General features: G+C 48.8%; 1 protein-coding gene across 1 annotated transcript; it reads right to left on the reverse strand.

Annotated features, from left to right (window-relative positions):
• Positions 1–5203: 5203 nt before the first annotated feature.
• Positions 5204–6031, reverse strand: LOC123086664 (dirigent protein 21). The gene has a single exon (XM_044508441.1). The coding sequence runs from the start codon at positions 5886–5888 to the stop codon at positions 5343–5345; it is 546 nt and encodes a 181-aa protein (XP_044364376.1). The 5' UTR covers positions 5889–6031; the 3' UTR covers positions 5204–5342.
• Positions 6032–21548: the final 15517 nt, after the last annotated feature.

Genomic DNA, 21548 nt, shown 5'->3' on the forward strand with positions numbered 1-21548 from the left:
ACCCGGGCATGAGCTTGAAAAACCATTTTCAGCTCTTCGAACATCTCATATGCTCCGTGTCTCTCAAAACGCTTTTGGAGCCCCGGTTCTAAGCTGTAAAGCATGCCGCACTGAACGAGGGAGTAATCATCAGTACGCGTCTGCCAAGCGTTCATAACGTCTTGTTCTGCAGGGAGAACAGGTGCGTCACCTAGCGGTGCTTGTAGGACATAATCTTTCTTGGCAGCTATGAGGATGATCCTCAGGTTCCGGACCCAGGCCGTATAGTTGCTGCCATCGTCTTTCAGCTTGGTTTTCTCTAGGAACGCGTTGAAGTTGAGGACAACGTTGGCCATTTGATCTACAATACATGTTGTAAAGATTTTAGACTAAGTTCATGATAATTAAGTTCATCTAAATCAAATTATTCAATAAACTCCCACTTAGATAGACATCCCTCCAGTCATCTAAGTATAACATGATCCGAGTTAACTAGGCCGTGTCCGATCATCACGTGAGACGGACTAGCCAACATCGGTGAACATCTTCATATTGATCGTATCTTCTATACGACTCATGCTCGACCTTTCGGTCTTCTGTGTTCCGAGGCCATGTATGTACATGCTAGGCTCATCAAGTCAACCTAAGTGTTTGCATGTGTAAATCTGTCTTACACCCGTTGTATGTGAACGTTAGAATCTATCACACCCGATCATCACGTGGTGCTTCGAAACAACGAACTGTCGCAACGGTGCACAGTTAGGGGGAACACTTTCTTGAAATTATTATGAGGGATCATCTTATTTACTACCGTCGTTCTAAGTAAACAAGATGCAAAAACATGATAAACATCACATGCAATCAAGTAATAATAGTGACATGATATGGCCAATATCACATAGCTCCTTTGATCTCCATCTTGGGGCTCCATGATCATCTTGTCACCGGCATGACACCATGATCTCCATCATCATGATCTTCATCATCGTGTCTCCATGAAGTTGCTCGCCAACTATTACTTCTACTACTATGGCTAACACGTTTAGCAATAAAGTAAAATAATTTACATGGCGTTTCTCAATGACACGCAGGTCATACAAAAAAATAAAGACAACTCCTATGGCTCCTGACGGTTGTCATACTCATCGACATGCAAGTCGTGATTCCTATTACAATAGCATGAACATCTCATACATCACATATATATCATTCATCATTCATCACAACTTTGGCCATATCACATCACAGAACACTTGCTGCAAAAACAAGTTAGACCTCCTCTAATTGTTGTTGCAAGTTTTACGTGGCTGCAATAGGGTTCTGGCAAGAACGTTTTCTTACCTACGTGAAAGTCACAACGTGATTTGTCAACTTCTATTTACCCTTCATAACGACCCTTTTCATCGAATCCGCTCCAACTAAAGTGGGAGAGACAGACACCCGCCAGCCACCTTATGCAACTAGTGCATGCTAGTCGGTGGAACCGGTCTCACGTAAGCGTACGTGTAAGGTTGGTCCGGGCCGCTTCATCCCACAATACCGTTGAAGCAAAATAAGACTAGTAGCGGCAAGAAAGTTGACAACATCTACGCCCACAACAAATTGTGTTCTACTCGTGCAAAAGGAACTACGCATAGACCTAGCTCATGATGCCACTGTTGGGGAACGTAGCAGAAAACAAAAAATTTCCTACGGTTTCACCAAGATCCATCTATGAGTTCATCTAGCAACGAGTGATCGGATTGCATCTACATAACTTTGTAGATCACGCGCGAAAGCGTTCAAAGAACGGGGATGAGGAAGTCGTACTCGACGTGATCCAAATCACCGGAGATCCTAGCGCCGAACGGACGGCACCTCTGTGTTCAACACACGTACGGTCAGGGTGACGTCTCCTCCTTCTTGATCCAGCAAGGGGGGAGGAGAGGTTGATGAAGATTCAGCAGCACGACGGCGTGGTGGTGGATGCAGGGGTCACCGCAGCAGGGCTTCGCCGTTCTACTTCGAGAGGGAGAGGTGTAGCAGGGGAGAGGGAGGCGCCAAGACTCAAGGGTGTGGCTGCCCTCCCTCACCCCCTCTATATATAGGGTCCCTAAGGGGGGGCGCCGGCCCGGGAGATCCAATCTCCCAAGGGGGCGGCGACCAAGGGGGGTGGAGTGCCCCCCAAGGCAAGTAGGGCGCCCCCCACCCTAGGTTTCCCAACCCTAGGCGCAGGGGGAAGGCCCAAGGGGGGCGCGCCAGCCCACTAGGGGCTGGTTCCCCTCCCACTTCAGCCCATGGGGCCCTCCGGGATAGGTGGCCCCACCCGGTGGACCCCCGGGACCCTTCCGGTGGTCCCGGTACAATACCGCTGACCCCCGAAACACTCCCGATGGCCGAAACTGCACTTCCTATATATAATTCTTCACCTCCGGATCATTCCAGAACTCCTCGTGACATTCGGGATCTCATCCGGGACTCCTAACAACCTTCGGTTTACTGCATACTTATATCTCTACAACCCTAGCGTCATCGAACCTTAAGTGTGTAGACCCTACGGGTTCGGGAGACATGTAGACATGACCGAGATGGCTCTCCGATCAATAACCAACAGCGGGATCTGGATACCCATGTTGGCTCCCACATGCTCCTCGATGATCTCATCGGATGAACCACGATGTCGAGGATTCAAGCAACCCCGTATACAATTCCCTTTGTCAATCGGTACGTTACTTGCCCGAGATTCGATCGTCGGTATCCCAATACCTCGTTCAATCTCGTTACCGGCAAGTCACTTTACTCGTACCGTAATGCATGATCCCGTGACCAGACACTTGGTCACTTTGAGCTCATTGTGATGATGCATTACCGAGTGGGCCCAGAGATACCTCTCCGTTATACGGAGTGACAAATCCCAGTCTTGATCCGTGTCAACCCAACAGACACTTTCGGAGATACCCGTAGTATACCTTTATAGTCACCCAGTTACGTTGTGACGTTTGGTACACCCAAAGCACTCCTACGGCATCCGGGAGTTACACGATCTCATGGTCTAAGGAAAAGATACTTGACATTGGAAAAACTCTAGCAAACGAACTATACGATCTTGTGCCAAGTTTATGATTGGGTCTTGTCCATCACATCATTCTCCTAATAATGTGGTCTCATTATCAATGACATCCAATGTCCATAGTCAGGAAACCATGACTATCTATTGATCAACGAGCTAGTCAACTAGAGGCTTACTAGGGACATGTTGGTGTCTATGTATTCACACATGTATTACGATTTCCGGATAACACAATTATAGCATGAATAAAAGACAATTATCATGAACAAGGAAATATAATAATAATCCTTTTATTATTGCCTCTAGGGCATATTTCCAACACTTTCCCATCATCTCGTGGAAATACCGCTCGAAGACGCAGTACGGGTCGAGCCGGATCTGCTCGTCGCCGGAACCGTCCTCGCCGTCGCTGTCCTCCTTCTCCTCCTTCGGTGGCTGTCCGACCATGGCACGGACCACCCAATCTTCTCTCCGGCGAGGGCGCGCGTGTTCCTCCGTTGTCGTTTCTTCACAATGCGGGCGCAGACGGCTTCCTCCTCTGCCATCGCCATTTCCGCCGTGATACGGGCCTCGGCGGACCTTATCCTCTCCTTCCCACAGCGGGCCGCCCATTCTTGGTGGGACTCATAGTCTGCTCGACTGGTGGTGGGGAAGGAGAGGTGTTCCGGCTGCCGGGGCCGCGAGGATCCAACACCAGAGGACCCGAGCGCCCGGTGACCGACGCTATGGCGTCGCAGCAGGCGGATCCGGCCGTCGGCAGGGCGCTGTCCTCCCGGGAGCAGCGGGGTGCAATGCAGACTGCCATTGCCTCCTCAAACCCACACGGGATACACCCTAGTCGATGAATTTGGACTGGCCGGAGTCCGATTTGCTTCCTGCCATGCCGGAGAAGGCCGGAAACTGACAAAGGGGAATGGAGAGGAGTGAAGTGAAGTGGCTAGGGTTTGCTCCGGCTAGCGGATGGGGACGAATGTATGTGGGGTCGGGTGAGCCAGCATGAGCCGAGTCCGACGTGGCGGGCGTGCCCGGACGTCGCCTTATCCACCCCATATTTGGCTGGATACAAGGGGTGCCGGTCAGCTCGGGGGTTTGAGGCCCGTTTGAAGCGTACATCTAGGTAAAAAAACGTGACCGGACAATAACCGGACGGCATGCTCGAGCATTTGAGGCGTCCGGTTATAGATGCTCTTAGTATATCTATATTTTACACTAATACGTCCGAACGGTTACAGGTGATTTGAGGGTCCACGTGACCGGTTGCAGGTCCGCTTTGGGATGCCATCACCCCGTCACCACATATGTGCAACCCCAGTGACCACGAGAGGGACAGGATGACAGAACGCCACGAGTCGAAGCCTCGCCGACACCGCCGGCCGCACATGCTTCACTCAACGGTGTACTCTACGACGGCGAGGAAGAGGAAGGGAGGGTTTGGGCGGCCGCTTGTGTCGCCCATTGTTTTTCTCACGCAATGTGATTTCAGCAACCACAATGGAGGTTTGGTTGAAATTGGTTACGACGACGTCGAGTTGGCGGCGGAGGAAGACTCGGCATGAAGGCCAGAAAATGGTGTGGAACGTAGTGGTAATAGTACGCGCCCCGCTCCGAAACAAAGAAAAAGGTGCGTGCCGCACTCACGAGAGACTGCCAGTGAGATACTGGAGGAAGGTGGGGATGACGTCAAGGCCGCATGGCCCTTATGGGCTGGGCCACACACGTGCTACAATGGCAATGACAATGGGAAGCAAGGCTGTAAGGCGGAGCGAATCCGGAAAGATTGCCTCAGTTCGGATTGTTCTCTGCAACTCGGGAACATGAAGTTGAAATCGCTAGTAATCGCGGATCAGCATGCCGCGGTGAATATGTACCCGGGCCCTGTACACACCGCCCGTCACACCCTGGGACTGCGGTCACACCCTGGGACTGCGGATCAGGCGTGTGGAAACGAATCTCTTGGATGCTCTGGGATTGGGGAAGCGAAAGCAGTTATCGAGTCAAGTCAGGAAAGCAGTCGAGCTACTACGGTACAAGAAGAATCTGTATTCGCAATGAGAAATAACATATGGAATCTGCCACCCAAAACAATAGGAACATTAACATAAAATCGATGCAAATTACCCTCCCAAAAAGTTGACGCACCAGTTAGCAGAACCACAAATCACACACAGTCAGCACTCAAATCTGCAAAGACCCATCGTCCATCACGATAACAAACGCAGCAAATCTGCGAAATCCATTTATTACAAGCAAAACCATATGTTCCGTTAGTCATGGAGTGGACATCATCAACTAAATTAAGCTCTGGCAGCTGCCGCTACGCCGCCGCCGCCTTGACGTAGACGGTGTACTCGACGACGGTCTCGCCGGACTTGGCGCCGGAGTCCATGGTACGCGCCTCGACGTAGCCGCGCGCCATGCGGAACTTGCCGGTGCCCCCGATGATGCTCATCTCCCTCACCGCTGACAGCACCTCGTTGCGGCCGTAGATGGTGAGGCCGCTGCCCTTGTAGTCCCCGGCGGTGAACACGAAGTTCATGTTCATGAGGAGGCCGAAGGTGGCCTGGTCGGCGAACGTGTAGGTCCCCTGCGCGCGGCCGATCTCGTCCTTGGACTTGGCGGAGCCCGTGACGGCGGGCCCGGTGGTGAGCGGGTCGTCGATGGCCACCACCGCGCCGAAGAAGGTGGAGGAGCTGTTGGTGGACGCCGCCTGCGCGATCCGGATCGCGGTCGGGCTCGTCCCCGCCAGCACGTCGTGCCAGTACAGCTTGAACTTGGTCAGGCCGTCGTCCGCCGCGGAGGCCGGGGCCAGCAGCACCGCCGCGCACAGGAGGAGGAGGAGCGCTGCCTTGCCGCCGGCCATGGCTGGTGGATCTAGGTATGTGAGCCCTGGGTAATGGCGAAAAAGGGAAGCGGGCTAGTGTGGCGTATTTGAGGAGATGTCAGGCGAGGTGGGGTGGCCGGACGTCGGAGTGGGTGGCTCACTGTCCACACTATCTCTCTCGGTGGCCATTGGATTCGGTGCGCATGTGGGGCAGGTACCTGCAGTGGTCAGTCGGCCCGGTAGGTATGGTAACTTTTTCTTTGCATTGCACGCGCGCTCTCTGTCTCTCCTCCTCCTTTCTCTTTGGGTTTAGTTACAAAATGGCGATTCTCGAGTGCGGTGCGAGCAAAATGATGACGGAAAGCGTGGAGTCGTTTGGTGAGGTGAGGCCACGCATACTCTTCAAGTTACCTAATGACGAACACAAACCAGGAATTCTGTGGTTTCTATGCTGGGATCTCAAGGTTTAAGACTGGTGAAAGAGACGGTGTAATAACTGATAAACTGAACGAGACCGACTTGGGTTGAGTGTGACAGGACACGCAACAAGAGAAAATGATGAAATGTAACCATGTGTTGGTAGTAGGTGAGCTGCTGTGTCGTCGGTTTTGGGTCGGGGCTGGGAGACGGAGACCGGATGACTCAGCTACACGATTGCAAGGCGTTTGGAAGGGTCGGTAACCTGCCGCTTCAGTACCGTTCCTTGCCTTTGTTCTAGAGCAACCCCAACGGCCCCACCTAATCCAGCCCAACTCATAACGCATGATGGGTACTCCCACGTCCGTGTGCTTCTACGCGACCTGCGGCTAAATTTTGTGTTTTGACCTTTTTCTGAAACTTATTCGAGATTTAATCCTAGTTTGAAAAAAAATTAAGATCTGACCCTTTTGCTACCGCCAGGGATCTTGGCGGTACCGCCAAGGTCCCTGGCGGTAGGGTTGCATGCCCTACCGTCAATAAACTCCTAAGTATTGAACACAGTGCGTGCTTGTGCCTACCGCCAAGTACCTTGGCAGTAAGGTTGTGCAGGCTACCGCCAGTCCGGTTGACGATAGCGATGTTTCCTACCGCCAGTGACCTTGGTGGTAGGCTGTTATACCCTACCGCCATGGACTCTGGCGGTAGCAAAAGTGTCAGATCTCGAAAAAAATCAAACTAGAGTCAAATCTCGAATAGGTTTCAAAAAAGGATCAAAACACGAAAATTTGTCGCGACCTGCTGGAACATCACCAGGGAAGATCTCATGAGGGCCTTGGAGGAGTTTCATGGTGAAACCATGCAAGGGCTACAAGCCATAAACAAAGCCACGATATCGCTCTTACCTAAGAAGATGGCCGCTCTAGACAAGGATTTCAGGCCGGTAAGCCTCAACCACGGAGTCAAGATTTTTGACAAGATTCTCACCACACGGCTTGCCGACGACTTACCGCACCATGTGGGCAACCACCAGAGCGCATTCTTTTTTTTAGGGTAAAGCAAAGCTTTATAAATTAACGGTGCACGGGCAAATCATCCAAAACACAAACAGCCACTGAGGGCGGTACAATAGAGCGCATTCGTGCGTGGAAGATCATTGCACGACAATTTTATGCTCGTACAAGGTACGGCTCGCAGACTACATGCCTTGAAGGATCCCACACTACTATTGAAGCTGGACATATCCAAAGCCTTCGACTCCGTGCAATGGCCTTTCCTGCTAGAAGTGTTGGCTCACATGGGATTCAGACCGAGATGGACAACCTGGATTTGCAGGTTGCTTGCAACATCATCTACTAAGATATCCGTGAATGGAATCCCCAGGGACACGATATTCAACTGTCAAGGTCTGCGCCAAGGCAGCCCGCTATCACCTATGCTTTTCATCCTATGCATGGAACCACTCCACCGACTGCTTGAGCATGCGACCACCGCGGGTTTGCTCACACCACTGGCCAAGACAGGGCTGAGACACCACGTGTCTATGTATGCGGATGACGTCATGATATTCCTGAAATCAACGGAGAGGGACCTTCGGGCGTGCGCCTCAATCCTGGATCTATTTGCGCATGCGTCTGGGCTCAAGATCAACCTGTGGAAGAGCTCGGCCCTCCCAATCCGATGCTCGCCGGAGGACATGTAGCTGGCAACTGGGCTGTTGGGATGCGAAAATGGCACTTTCCCATGCCGATATCTGGGATTACCGCTGTCTATCAGGAAGCAAACAACAACTCATTTTCAGGACATGGTGGACCATTTGGCTGCACGTTTGCCATCGTGGAAAGCAAGGTCTCTACCTAAGAGCAGCCGCCTGCTGTTAATACAGTCCGTCCTCTGCGCCATCCCAGTGCACTCGATGCTCGCCATGGGATTGCCACCGAAAACGCTCAAGGCGATGGTCAAAATATGCAGAAATTTTATGTGGTATGGGAAAGAAGACGGTGGGGCGGCAAATGCGTTGTTGCATGGGAAACATTGTGCCGACCAAAGTGGACGGGTGGGCTCGGTATCACGAACCTGCGATGGATGAATGTGGCCCTACCAGCGAAGTGGTTGTGGTTGCAACGATCGAGCAGATTGATCTAGACCATGGGCGGAATTCAAGTTCTCCGCCCCCGATGAGGCAAGAGGCTTGTACCAAGCGGCAACTAAGGTGACAGTGGGCGACGGGCGCACAACGCCGTTTTGGGAGGATAGGTGACTCAACGGATACATGATATAGGAGCTAGCCCCTCTCATCTATGAGATAGTACCAAAGCGGACGAGGTGTGCCAGAACTGTGGCAGAAGCTTTACAAGACAAAGCATGGGCTCGCGATGTCGGCCCGGACATGAACGACAGAGCGCTACTACAGTTTCTCGAGGTTTGGCCACAGGTGGATGACACGACTCTGGATCCACATGTTGGAAATATGCCCTAGAGGCAATAATAAAAGGATTATTATATTTCCTTGTTCATGATAATTGTCTTTTATTCATGCTATAATTGTGTTATCCGGAAATCGTAATACATGTGTGAATACATAGACACCAACATGTCCCTAGTAAGCCTCTAGTTGACTAGCTTATTGATCAACAGATAGTCATGGTTTCCTGACTATGGACATTGGATGTCATTGATAACGAGATCACATCATTAGGAGAATGATGTGATGGACAAGACCCAATCCTAAACATAGCACAAGATCGTATAGTTCGTTTGCTAGAGTTTTTCCAATGTCAAGTATCTTTTCCTTAGACCATGAGATCGTGTAACTCCCGGATACCGTAGGAGTGCTTTGGGTGTACCAAACATCACAACGTAACTGGGTGACTATAAAGGTATACTACGGGTATCTCCGAAAGTGTCTGTTGGGTTGACACGGATCAAGACTGGGATTTGTCACTCCGTATGACGGAGAGGTATCTCTGGGCCCACTCGGTAATGCATCATCACAATGAGCTCAAAGTGACCAAGTGTCTGGTCACGGGATCATGCATTATGGTACGAGTAAAGTGACTTGCCGGTAACGAGATTGAACGAGGTATTGGGATACCGACGATCGAATCTCGGGCAAGTAACGTACCGATTGACAAAGGGAATTGTATACGGGGTTGCTTGAATCCTCGACATCGTGGTTCATCCGATGAGATCATCGAGGAGCATGTGGGAGCCAACATGGGTATCCAGATCCCGCTGTTGGTTATTGACCGGAGAGCCATCTCGGTCATGTCTACATGTCTCCCGAACCCGTAGGGTCTACACACTTAAGGTTCGGTGACGCTAGGGTTGTAGAGATATGAATATGCAGTAACCCTAAAGATGTTCGGAGTCCCGGATGAGATCCCGAATGTCACGAGGAGTTCTGGAATGATCCGGAGGTGAAGAATTATATATAGGAAGTGCAGTTTCGGCCATCGGGAGTGTTTCGGGGGTCAGCGGTATTGTACCGGGACCACCGGAAGGGTCCTAGGGGTCCACCTGGTGGGGCCACCCATCTCGGAGGGCCCCATGGGCTAAGTGGGGAGGGGAACCAGCCCATAGTGGGCTGGTGCGCCCCCCTTGGCCCACCCCATGCGCCTAGGGTTGGGAACCCTAGGGTGGGGGGGGGGGCGCCCCACCTAGCTTGGGGGGCACTCCACCCCTTGGCCGCCGCCCCCCTAGGAGATCCCATCTCCTAGGGCCGGCACACCCCCTAGGGGGCCTATATAAAGGGGGGAGGAAGGGGCAGCCGCACCCTTGAGTCTTGGCGCCTCCCTCTCCCCTACTACACCTCTCCCTCTCGTAGTAGAACGGCGAAGCCCTGCTGCGGTGACCCCTGCATCCACCACCACGCCGTCGTGCTGCTGGATCTTCATCAACCTCTCCTTCCCCCTTGCTGGATCAAGAAGGAGGAGACGTCACGCTGATCGTACGTGTGTTGAACACGGAGGTGCCGTCCGTTCGGCGCTAGGATCTCCGGTGATTTGGATCACGTCGAGTACGACTTCCTCATCCCCGTTCTTTGAACGCTTCCGCGCGTGATCTACAAAGGTATGTAGATGCAATCCAATCACTCGTTGCTAGATGAACTCATAGATGGATCTTGGTGAAACCGTAGGAAAATTTTTGTTTTCTGCAACGTTCCCCAACAGTGGCATCATGAGCTAGGTCTATGCGTAGTTCCTTTTGCACGAGTAGAACACAATTTGTTGTGGGCGTAGATGTTGTCAACTTTCTTGCCGCTACTAGTCTTATTTCGCTTCAACGGTATTGTGGGATGAAGCGGCCCGGACCAACCTTACACGTACGCTTACGTGAGACCGGTTCCATCGACTGACATGCACTAGTTGCATAAGGTGGCTGGCGGGTGTCTATCTCTCCCACTTTAGTTGGAGCGGATTCGATGAAAAGGGTCCTTATGAAGGGTAAATAGAAGTTGACAAATCACGTTGTGGCTTTCACGTAGGTAAGAAAACGTTCTTGCTAGAACCCTATTGCAGCCACGTAAAACTTGCAACAACAATTAGAGGACGTCTAACTTGTTTTTGCAGCAAGTGTTTTGTGATGTGATATGGCCAAAGTTGTGATGAATGATGAATGATATATATGTGATGTATGAGATGTTCATGCTATTGTAATAGGAATCACGACTTGCATGTCGATGAGTATGACAACCGGCAGGAGCCATAGGAGTTGTCTTTATTTTTTGTATGACCTGCGTGTCATTGAGAAACACCATGTAAATTACTTTACTTTATTGCTAAAACGTGTTAGCCATAGTAGTAGAAGTAATAGTTGGCGAGCAACTTCATGGAGACACGATGATGGAGATCATGATGATGGAAATCATGGTGTCATGCCGGTGACAAGATGATCATGGAGCCCCAAGATGGAGATCAAAGGAGCTATGTGATATTGGCCATATCATGTCACTATTATTATTTGATTACATGTGATGTTTATCATGTTTTTGCATCTTGTTTACTTAGAACGGCGGTACTAAATAAGATGATCCCTCATAATAATTTCAAGAAAGTGTTCCCCCTAACTGTGCACCGTTGCGACAGTTCGTTGTTTCGAAGCACCACGTGATGATCGGGTGTGATAGATTCCAACGTTCACATACAACGGGTGTAAGACAGATTTACACATGCAAACACTTAGGTTGACTTGACGAGCCTAGCATGTACAGACATGGCCTCGGAACACAGAAGACCGAAAGGTCGAGCATGAGTCGTATAGAAGATACGATCAACATGAAGATGTTCACCGATGTTGACTAGTCCGTCTCACGTGATGATCGGACACGGCCTAGTTAACTCGGATCATGTTATACTTAGATGACTGGAGGGATGTCTATCTGAGTGGGAGTTCATTGAATAATTTGATTTAGATGGACTTAATTATCATGAACTTAGTCTAAAATCTTTACAACATGTATTGTAGATGAAATGGCCAACGTTGTCCTCAACTTCAACGCGTTCCTAGAGAAAACCAAGCTGAAAGACGATCGCAGCAACTATACGGACTGGGTCCGGAACCTGAGGATCATCCTCATAGCTGCCAAGAAAGATTATGTCCTATAAGCATCGCTAGGTGATGCACCTGTTCTCCTTGCAGAACAAGACATTATGAACGCTTGGCAGACACGTACCGATGATTACTCCCTCGTTCAGTGTGGCATGCTTTACAGCTTAGAACCGGGACTCCAAAAGCGTTTTGAGAGACACGGAGCATATGAGATGTTCGAAGAGCTGAAAATGGTTTTTCAAGCTCATGCCCGGGTCGAGAGATATGAAGTCTCCGACAAGTTCTTCAGCTGTAAGCTGGAGGAAAACAGTTATGTCAGTGAGCACATACTCACTATGTCTGGGTTACATACCCGCTTGACTCAGCTGGGAGTTAATCTCCCGGATGACGCGGTCATTGAAAGAATCCTTCACTCGCTTCCACCGAGCTACAAGAGCTTTGTGATGAACTTCAATATGCAGGGGATGGAAAAGACCATTCCTGAAGTATTTGCAATGCTGAAATCAGCAGAGTTAGAAGTCAAAAAGGAATATCAAGTGTTGATGGTGAATAAACCACTAAGTTCAAGAAAGGCAAGGGTAAGAAGAACTTCAAGAAGGACGGCAAGGGAGTTGCCGCGCCCGGCAAGCAAGCTGCCGGGAAGAAGCCAAAGAATGGACCCAAGCCCGATACTGAGTGTTTTTATTGCAAGGGAAGTGGTCACTGGAAGCGGAACTGCCCCAAATACTTAGCGGACAAGAAGGCTGGCATCACGAAAGGTATATGTGATATACATGTAACTGATGTGTACCTTACCAGTACTCGTAGTAGCTCCTGGGTATTTGATACCGGTGCGGTTGCTCACATTTGTAACTCAAAGCAGGAGCTGCGGAATAAGCGGAGACTGGCGAAGGATGAGGTGACGATGCGCGTCGGGAATGGTTCCAAGGTCGATGTGATCACCGTCGGCACGCTACCTCTACATTTACCTACGGGATTAGTTTTGAACCTCAGTAATTGTTATTTAGTGCCAACTTTGAGCATGAACATTGTATCAGGATCTCGTTTAATACGAGATGGCTACTCATTTAAATCCGAGAATAATGGTTGTTCTATTTATATGAGAGATATGTTTTATGGTCATGCTCCGATGGTGAATGGTTTGTTCTTAATGAATCTCGAGCGTAATGCTACACATATTCATAGTGTGAGTACCAAAAGATGTAAGGTTGATAATGATAGTCCCACATACTTGTGGCACTGCCGCCTTGGTCACATAGGTGTCAAACGCATGAAGAAGCTCCATGCAGATGGACTTTTACAGTCTCTTGATTACGAATCATTTGACACATGTGAACCATGCCTCATGGGTAAAATGACCAAGACTCCGTTCTCAGGAACAATGGAGCGAGCAACCAACTTATTGGAAATCATACATACTGATGTGTGCGGTCCAATGAGTGTTGAGGCTCGCGGTGGTTATCGTTATGTTCTCACCCTCACTGATGACTTGAGTAGATATGGGTATGTCTATTTAATGAAACACAAGTCTGAGACCTTTGAAAAGTTCAAGGAATTTCAGAGTGAGGTTGAGAATCAACGTGACAGGAAAATCAAATTCTTGCGATCAGATCGTGGAGGAGAATACTTGAGTCACGAATTTGGCACACACTTAAGAAAATGTGGAATAGTTTCACAACTCACGCCGCCTGGAACACCTCAGCGTAATGGTGTGTCCGAACGTCGTAATCGCACTCTATTAGATATGGTGCGATCTATGATGTCTCTTACCGATTTACCGCTATCATTTTGGGGCTATGCTTTAGAGACTGTCGCATTCACTTTAAATAGGGCTCCGTCGAAATTCGTTGAGACGACACCGTATGAGTTATGGTTTGGGAAGAAACCTAAGCTGTCGTTTCTAAAAGTTTGGGGATGCGATGCTTATGTCAAGAAACTTCAACCTGAAAAGCTCGAACCCAAGTCGGAAAAATGTGTCTTCATAGGATACCCTAAAGAAACTATTGGGTATACATTCTACCTCAGATCCGAAGGCAAGATCTTTGTTGCCAAGAATGGATCCTTTCTAGAGAAGGAGTTTCTCTCGAAAGAAGTAAGTGGGAGGAAAGTAGAACTTGATGAAGTATTACCTCTTGAACCCAAATGGCGCAACTCAAGAAAATGTTCCCGAGGTGCCTGCACCGACTAGAGAGGAAGTTAATGATGATGATCATGAAACTTCAGATCAAGTTGCTACTGAACTTCGTAGGTCCACAAGGACACGTTCCGCACCAGAGTGGTACGGCAACCCTGTCTTGGAAATCATGTTGTTAGACAATGGTGAACCTTCGAACTCTGAAGAAGCGATGGCGGGCCCGGATTCTGACAAATGGCTGGAAGCCATGAAATCCGAGATAGGATCCATGTATGAAAACGAAGTATGGACTTTGACTGACTTGCCCGTTGAGCGGCGAGCCATAGAAAATAAATGGATCTTTAAGAAGAAGACAGACGCGGATGGTAATGTGACCATCTATAAAGCTCGGCTTGTCGCTAAGGGTTATCGACAAGTTCAAGGGGTTGACTACGATGAGACTTTCTCACCGGTAGCGAAGCTGAAGTCCGTCCGGATCATGTTAGCAATTGCCGCATTCTATGATTATGAGATATGGCAAATGGACGTCAAAACGGCATTCCTTAATGGTTTCCTTAAGGAAGAATTGTATATGATGCAGCCAGAGGGTTTTGTCGATCCTAAGAATGCTGACAAGGTGTGCAAGCTCCAACGCTCGATTTATGGGCTGGTGCAAGCATCTCGGAGTTGGAACATTTGCTTTGATGAGATGATCAAAGCGTTTGGGTTTATGCAGACTTATGGAGAAGCCTGCGTTTACAAGAAAGTGAGTGGGAGCTCTGTAGCATTTCTAATATTATATGTAGATGACATACTTTTGATGGGAAATGATATAGAGCTTTTGGACAACATTAAGGCCTACTTGAATAAGAGTTTTTCAATGAAGGACCTTGGAGAAGTTGCTTATATATTAGGCATCAAGATCTATAGTGATAGATCAAGACGCCTCATAGGTCTTTCACAAAGCACATACCTTGATAAGATATTGAAGAAGTTCAATATGGATCAGTCTAAGAAGGGGTTCTTGCCTGTGTTGCAAGGTGTGAAATTGAGCTCAGCTCAATGTCCAACCACGGCAGAAGATATATAAGAGATGAGTTTCATCCCCTATGCCTCAGCCATAGGTTCTATTATGTATGCCATGTTGTGTACCAGACCTGATGTAAACCTTGCCGTAAGTTTGGTAGGTAGGTACCAAAGTAATCCCGGCAAGGAACACTGAACAGCGGTCAAGAATATGCTGAAGTACCTGAAAAGGACTAAGGAAATGTTTCTCGTTTATGGAGGTGATGAAGAGCTCGTCGTAAAGGGTTATGTCGACGCTAGCTTCGACACAGATCTGGATGACTCTAAGTCACAAACCGGATACGTGTATATTTTGAATGGTGGGGCAGTGAGCTGGTGCAGTTGCAAGCAAAGCGTCGTGGCGGGATCTACATGTGAAGCGGAGTACATGGCAGCGTCGGAGGCAGCGCATGAAGCAATTTGGGTGAAGGAGTTCATCACCGACCTAGGAGTCATACCCAATGTGTCGGGGCCGATCAAACTCTTCTGTGACAACACTGGAGCTATTGCACTTGCCAAGGAGCCTAGGTTTCACAAGAAGACTAGGCACATCAAGCGTCGCTTCAACTCCATTCGTGAAAATTTTCAAGATGGAGACATAGATATTTGTAAAGTACATACGGACCTGAATGTAGCAGATCCGTTGACTAAACCTCTCCCTATAGCAAAACATGATCAACACCAGAATTCCATGGGTGTTTGATTCATCACAATGTAACTAGATTATTGACTCTAGTGCAAGTGGGAGACTGTTGGAAATATGCCCTAGAGGAAATAATAAAAGGATTATTATATTTCCTTGTTCATGATAATTGTCTTTTATTCATGCTATAATTGTGTTATCCGGAAATCGTAATACATGTGTGAATACATAGACACCAACATGTCCCTAGTAAGCCTCTAGTTGACTAGCTCATTGATCAACAGATAGTCATGGTTTCCTGACTATGGACATTGGATGTCATTGATAACAAGATCACATCATTAGGAGAATGATGTGATGGACAAGACCCAATCCTAAACATAGCACAAGATCGTATAGTTCGTTTGCTAGAGTTTTTCCAGTGTCAAGTATTTTTTCCTTAGACCATGAGATCGTGTAACTCCCGGATACCGTAGGAGTGCTTTGGGTGTACCAAACGTCACAACGTAACTGGGTGACTATAAAGGTATACTACGGGTATCTCCGAAAGTGTCTGTTGGGTTGACACGGATCAAGACTGGGATTTGTCACTCCGTATGACGGAGAGGTATCTCTGGGCCCACTCGGTAATGCATCATCACAATGAGCTCAAAGTGACCAAGTGTCTGGTCACGGGATCATGCATTATCGTACGAGTAAAGTGACTTGCCGATAACGAGATTGAACGAGGTATTGGGATACCGACGATCGAATCTCGGGCAAGTAACGTACCGATTGACAAAGGGAATTGTATACGGGGTTGCTTAAATCCTCGACATCGTGGTTCATCCGATGAGATCATCGAGGAGCATGTGGGAGCCAACATGGGTATCCAGATCCCGCTGTTGGTTATTGACTGGAGAGCCATCTCGGTCATGTCTACATGTCTCCCGAACCCGTAGGGTCTACACACTTAAGGTTCGGTGACGCTAGGGTTGTAGAGATATGAATATGCAGTAACCCGAAAGATGTTCGGAGTCCCGGATGAGATCTTGGACGTCACGAGGAGTTCCGGAATGGTCCGGAGGTGAAGAATTATATATAGGAAGTGCAGTTTCGGCCATCGGGAGAGTTTCGGGGGTCACCGGTATTGTACCGGGACCACTGGAAGGGTCCCGGTGGTCCACCGGGTGGGGCCACCCATCCCGAAGGGCCGCATGGGCTAAGTGGGGAGGGGAACCAGCCCATAGTGGGCTGGTGCGCCCCCCTTGGCCCACCCCATGCGCCTAGGGTTGGGAACACTAGGGTGGGGGGGGGCGCCCCACCTGGCTTGGGGGGCACTCCACCCCTTGGCCTCCGCCCCCCTAGGAGATCCCATCTCCTAGGGCTGGCACACCCCCTAGGGGGCCTATATAAAGTGGGGAGGGAGGGGAAGCCGCACCCTTGAGTCTTGGCGCCTCCCTCTCCCCTGCTACACCTCTCCCTCTCGTTGTAGAACGGCGAAGCCCTGCTGCGGTGACCCCTGCATCCACCACCACGCCGTCGTGCTGCTGGATCTTCATCAACCTCTCCTTCCCCCCTTGCTGGATCAAGAAGGAGGAGACGTCACGCTGACCGTACGTGTGTTGAACACGGAGGTGCCGTCCGTTCAGCGCTAGGATCTCCGGTGATTTGGATCACGTCGAGTACGACTTCCTCATCCCCGTTCTTTGAACGCTTCCGCGCGTGATCTACAAAGGTATGTAGATGCAATCCGATCACTCGTTGCTAGATGAACTCATAGATGGATCTTGGTGAAACCGTAGGAAATTTTTTGTTTTCTGCAACGTTCCCCAACACCACAATGACCGGATCAACTTGCATGGTCATGGGAGAAGGATGGAGATTTCTCGGCAAGGTCGGCCTATGCGGCCAAATTCGCGGTCCTACAAAGTTCACCGACAACAACCTACACATGGGCATCAAAGGCATCCCTCCGCTGCCGATTCTTTGCATGGTTGGCCTTGAGGGATAGAGTGTGGACCTCGGACAAACTGGCACGGCGCGGCCTACCGCACCAGGGCGCCTGCCCGTTTTGCGATCAGGATGACAAAACAATTAACCACCTCCTGATACAATGTGTTTTTGCGAAGGAAGTTTAGACCAAGGTGGGTCAATCGGTGGGCATGGTGGGTGCGACACCATCGAGAGGTGACGAGCTACTGACTTGGTGCACAATACCATTTTTCAATGGAAAACACGCCAAGACCCTATGGGTTGTACACCTGCTAGTCACATGGGATCTATGGAAGCACCGAAACGCAATCGTGTTCGAAGGCATGAGTCCGGACGTGTAGCTTGTCTTACGACGGATAGCCTCCGAATGCGTGGCAAGGAGGCAAGCGGGCATTCTACAGGGAGACGTTCGGATAGCATTCGTAGGAATAGATGGGTGGACCGAGGGCGAGTAATCCGTTAAGATGATGTGGGTGGAATGTGTTGTATAAGCGTGTTGTAAATAACTGCGGATGGGGCTTCTTCCCCTCTTCCTCTCTTAATATATGATACGCACACTCGTGTGTATTTGATAAAAAAATAGTTCGGATTTTTCTAGAACGAATTTGACTTTCTTTTGCACTAGTATATGAAATTTCACGAATAAAAAACCAGAGTTGACTTCAGGGCCAAAAAATCTATTTGGTATTATAGGTCACTATTCACACTATTTTTGTCCTTTTTTAAAGAAGTTAAAGGGTTTTTTCTTTTTGTGGATTTTTTCACTAGTACAATGGAACGTCATGTTGGGGAACGCAGTAATTCCAAAATTATCCTACGCACACGCAAGATCTATCATGGTGATGCATAGCAACAAGAGGAGAAGAGTGTTGTCCACGTACCCTCGTAGACGGTAAGCGGAAGCGTTATGACAACGCGGTTGATGTAGTCATACGTCTTCACGATCCGACCGATCCTAGTACCGAAAGTACAACACCTCCGCGATCTGCACATGTTTGGCTCGGTGACGTCCCACGAATTCTCGATCCAGCTGAGTGTTGAGGGAGAGTTTCGTCAGCACGGCGACGTGATGACGGTGATGATGAATCTACCGGCGCAGGGCTTCACCTAAGCATTACGATGATATGACTGAGGTGGATTATGGTGGAGGGGGACACCGCTCACGGCTAAGGGATCAATGATCAACTTGTGTGTCCTAGGGTGCACCCTGCCCCCGTATATAAAGGAGCAAGGGGGGAGGCCGGCCGGTCCATGGGGCGCGCCAGGAGAGGAGGAGTCCTCCTCCTAGTAGGAGTAGGAATCCCCATTCCTAGTCCTACTAGGAGGGGGAAATGAAGGAGGAGAAGGGAGAAGGAAAGCGGCGCGCCGCCCCCCTTCCCTAGTCCAATTCGGACTAGAGAGGAGGGGTGTGCGGCCTGCCCTGGCCGGCCCTCTCTCTCTCCACTAAGGCCCATGTGGCCCATTAGTTCCCCCGGCGGGGTTCCGGTAACCCTCCGGCACTCCAGTTTTCTCCGAAATCACACGGAACACTTCTGGTGTCCGAATATAGCCGTCCAATATATCAATCTTTATGTCTCGACCATTTAGAGACTCCTCGTCATGTCCGTGATCATATCCGGGACTCCAAACTACCTTCGGTACATCAAAACACATAAACTCATAATGGCGATCATCACCGAACGTTAAGCGTGCGGACCCTACGGGTTCGAGAACTATGTAGACATGACCGAGACTCATCTCCGGTCAATAACCAATAGCGGAACCTGGATGCTCATATTGGTTCCTACATATTCTACGAAGATCTTTATCGGTCAAACTGCATAACGATATACGTTGTTCTCTTTGTCATCGGTATGTTACTTGCCCAAGATTCGCTCGTCGGTATCTCAATACCTAGTTCAATCTCGTTACCGGCAAGTATGTTTACTCATTCCTAATGCATCATCCCATAACTAACTCATTAGTCACATTGCTTGCAAGGCTTATACTGATGTGCATTACTGAGAGGACCTAGAGATACCTCTCCGATACTCGGAGTGACAAATCCTAATCTCGATCTATGCCAACTCAACAAACATCATCGGAGACACCTGTAGAACATCTTTATAACCACCCAATTACGTTGTGACGTTTGATAGCACACTAAGTGTTCCTCCAGTATTTGGGAGTTGCATGATCTCATAGTCATAGGAACATGTATAAGTTATGGAGAAAGCAATAGCAACAAACTAAACGATCATTGTGCTAAGATAACGGATGGGTCAAGTCAATCACATCATTCTCTAATGGTGTGATCACATTAATCAAATGACAACTCATGTCTATGGTTAGGAAACATAACCATCATTGATTCAACGAGCTAGTCAAGTAGAGGGATAGTAGTGACATTTTGTTTGTCTATGTCTTCACACATGTACTAAGTTTCTGGTTAATACAATTATAGCATGAATAATAAACATTTATCATGATATAAGGAAATATAAATAACAACTTTATTATTGCCTCTAGGGCATATTTCCTTCAGTCTCCCACTTGCACTAGAGTCAATAATCTAGATTACATTGTAATGATTCTAACACCCATGGAGTCTTGGTGCTGATCATGTTTTGCTCGTGAGAGAGGCTTAGTCAACGGGTCTGCAACATTTAGATCCATATGTATTTTGCAAATCTCTATGTCTCCCTCCTTGACTTGATCGCGGATGGAATTGAAGCATCTCTTGATGTGCTTGGTTCTCTTGTGAAATCTGGATTCCTTTGCCAAGGCAATTGCACCAGTATTGTCACAAAAGATTTTCATTGGACCCGATGCACTAGGTATGACACCTAGATCGGATATGAACTCCTTCATCCAGACTCCTTCATTTGCTGCTTCCGAAGCAGCTATGTACTCTGCTTCACATGTAGATCCCGCCACGACTGATACGTCTCCAACGTATCTATAATTTATGAAGTATTCATGCCATGTTTACAATAGTTTTATATGATTTTGGTATGATTTGATTAGAACTAACCCAGACTGAAGCTATTTTTAGCACAACTACCGTGGTGTTGTTTTTGTGGAGAAATAAAAGTTCTCAAAATGAGATGAAAATCAATGGAGAATTGTTTTGGAAAATATAAAAAATACTGGAACAATTATCTACCAGAGGGGAGTCCCGTAGGCCCCACGAGGGTGGGGGGCGTGCCTGTCGGTGTCAAAATCGGCGGATCTCGGGTAGGGGGTCCCGAACTATGCGTCTAGGCCGGATGGTAATAGGAGACAGGGGACACTTTGTTTTACCCAGGTTCGGGCCCTCTCGATGGAGGTAAAACCCTACTCCTGCTTAATTAATATTGATGATATGGGTAGTATAAGAGTAGATCTACCACGAGATCAAGGAGGCTAAACCCTAGAAGCTAGCCTATGGTATGATTGTTGTGTATGGAGTTGATCGTCTACGGACTACAACCCTCCGGTTTATATAGACACCAGATAGGGTTAGGGTTACACAGAGTCGGTTACAATGGTAGGAGATCTTGAATATCCGCATCGCCAAGCTTGCCTTCCACGCCAGGGAAAGTCCCATCCGGACACGGGACGAAGTCTTCAATCTTGTATCTTCATAGTCCAGGAGTCCGGCTGAAGGTATAGTCCGGCTACCCGAACACCCCCTAATCCAGGACTCCCTCAGTAGCCCCTGAACCAGGCTTCAATGATGATGAGTCCGGCGCGCAAATTGTCTTCGACATTGCAAGGCGGGTTCCTCCTCCAAGCCCTTCGTAGAAGATTGTAAACACCAAGCGTAGTGTCCGGCTCTGTAAAATAAGTTTCCACATATTGCCATAGAGAGAATAATATTGACACAAATCAAATCTGCCGACGTATTCCGCAGTGCGTCATCACACTATGGCCAAGTCCTTTACTTGAATTGTTTTTACTTTTCCACCTCAGCATG

The sequence above is a fragment of the Triticum aestivum genome, chromosome 4A, assembly GCF_018294505.1.
Source record: "Triticum aestivum cultivar Chinese Spring chromosome 4A, IWGSC CS RefSeq v2.1, whole genome shotgun sequence".
NCBI lineage: Eukaryota > Viridiplantae > Streptophyta > Magnoliopsida > Poales > Poaceae > Triticum > Triticum aestivum.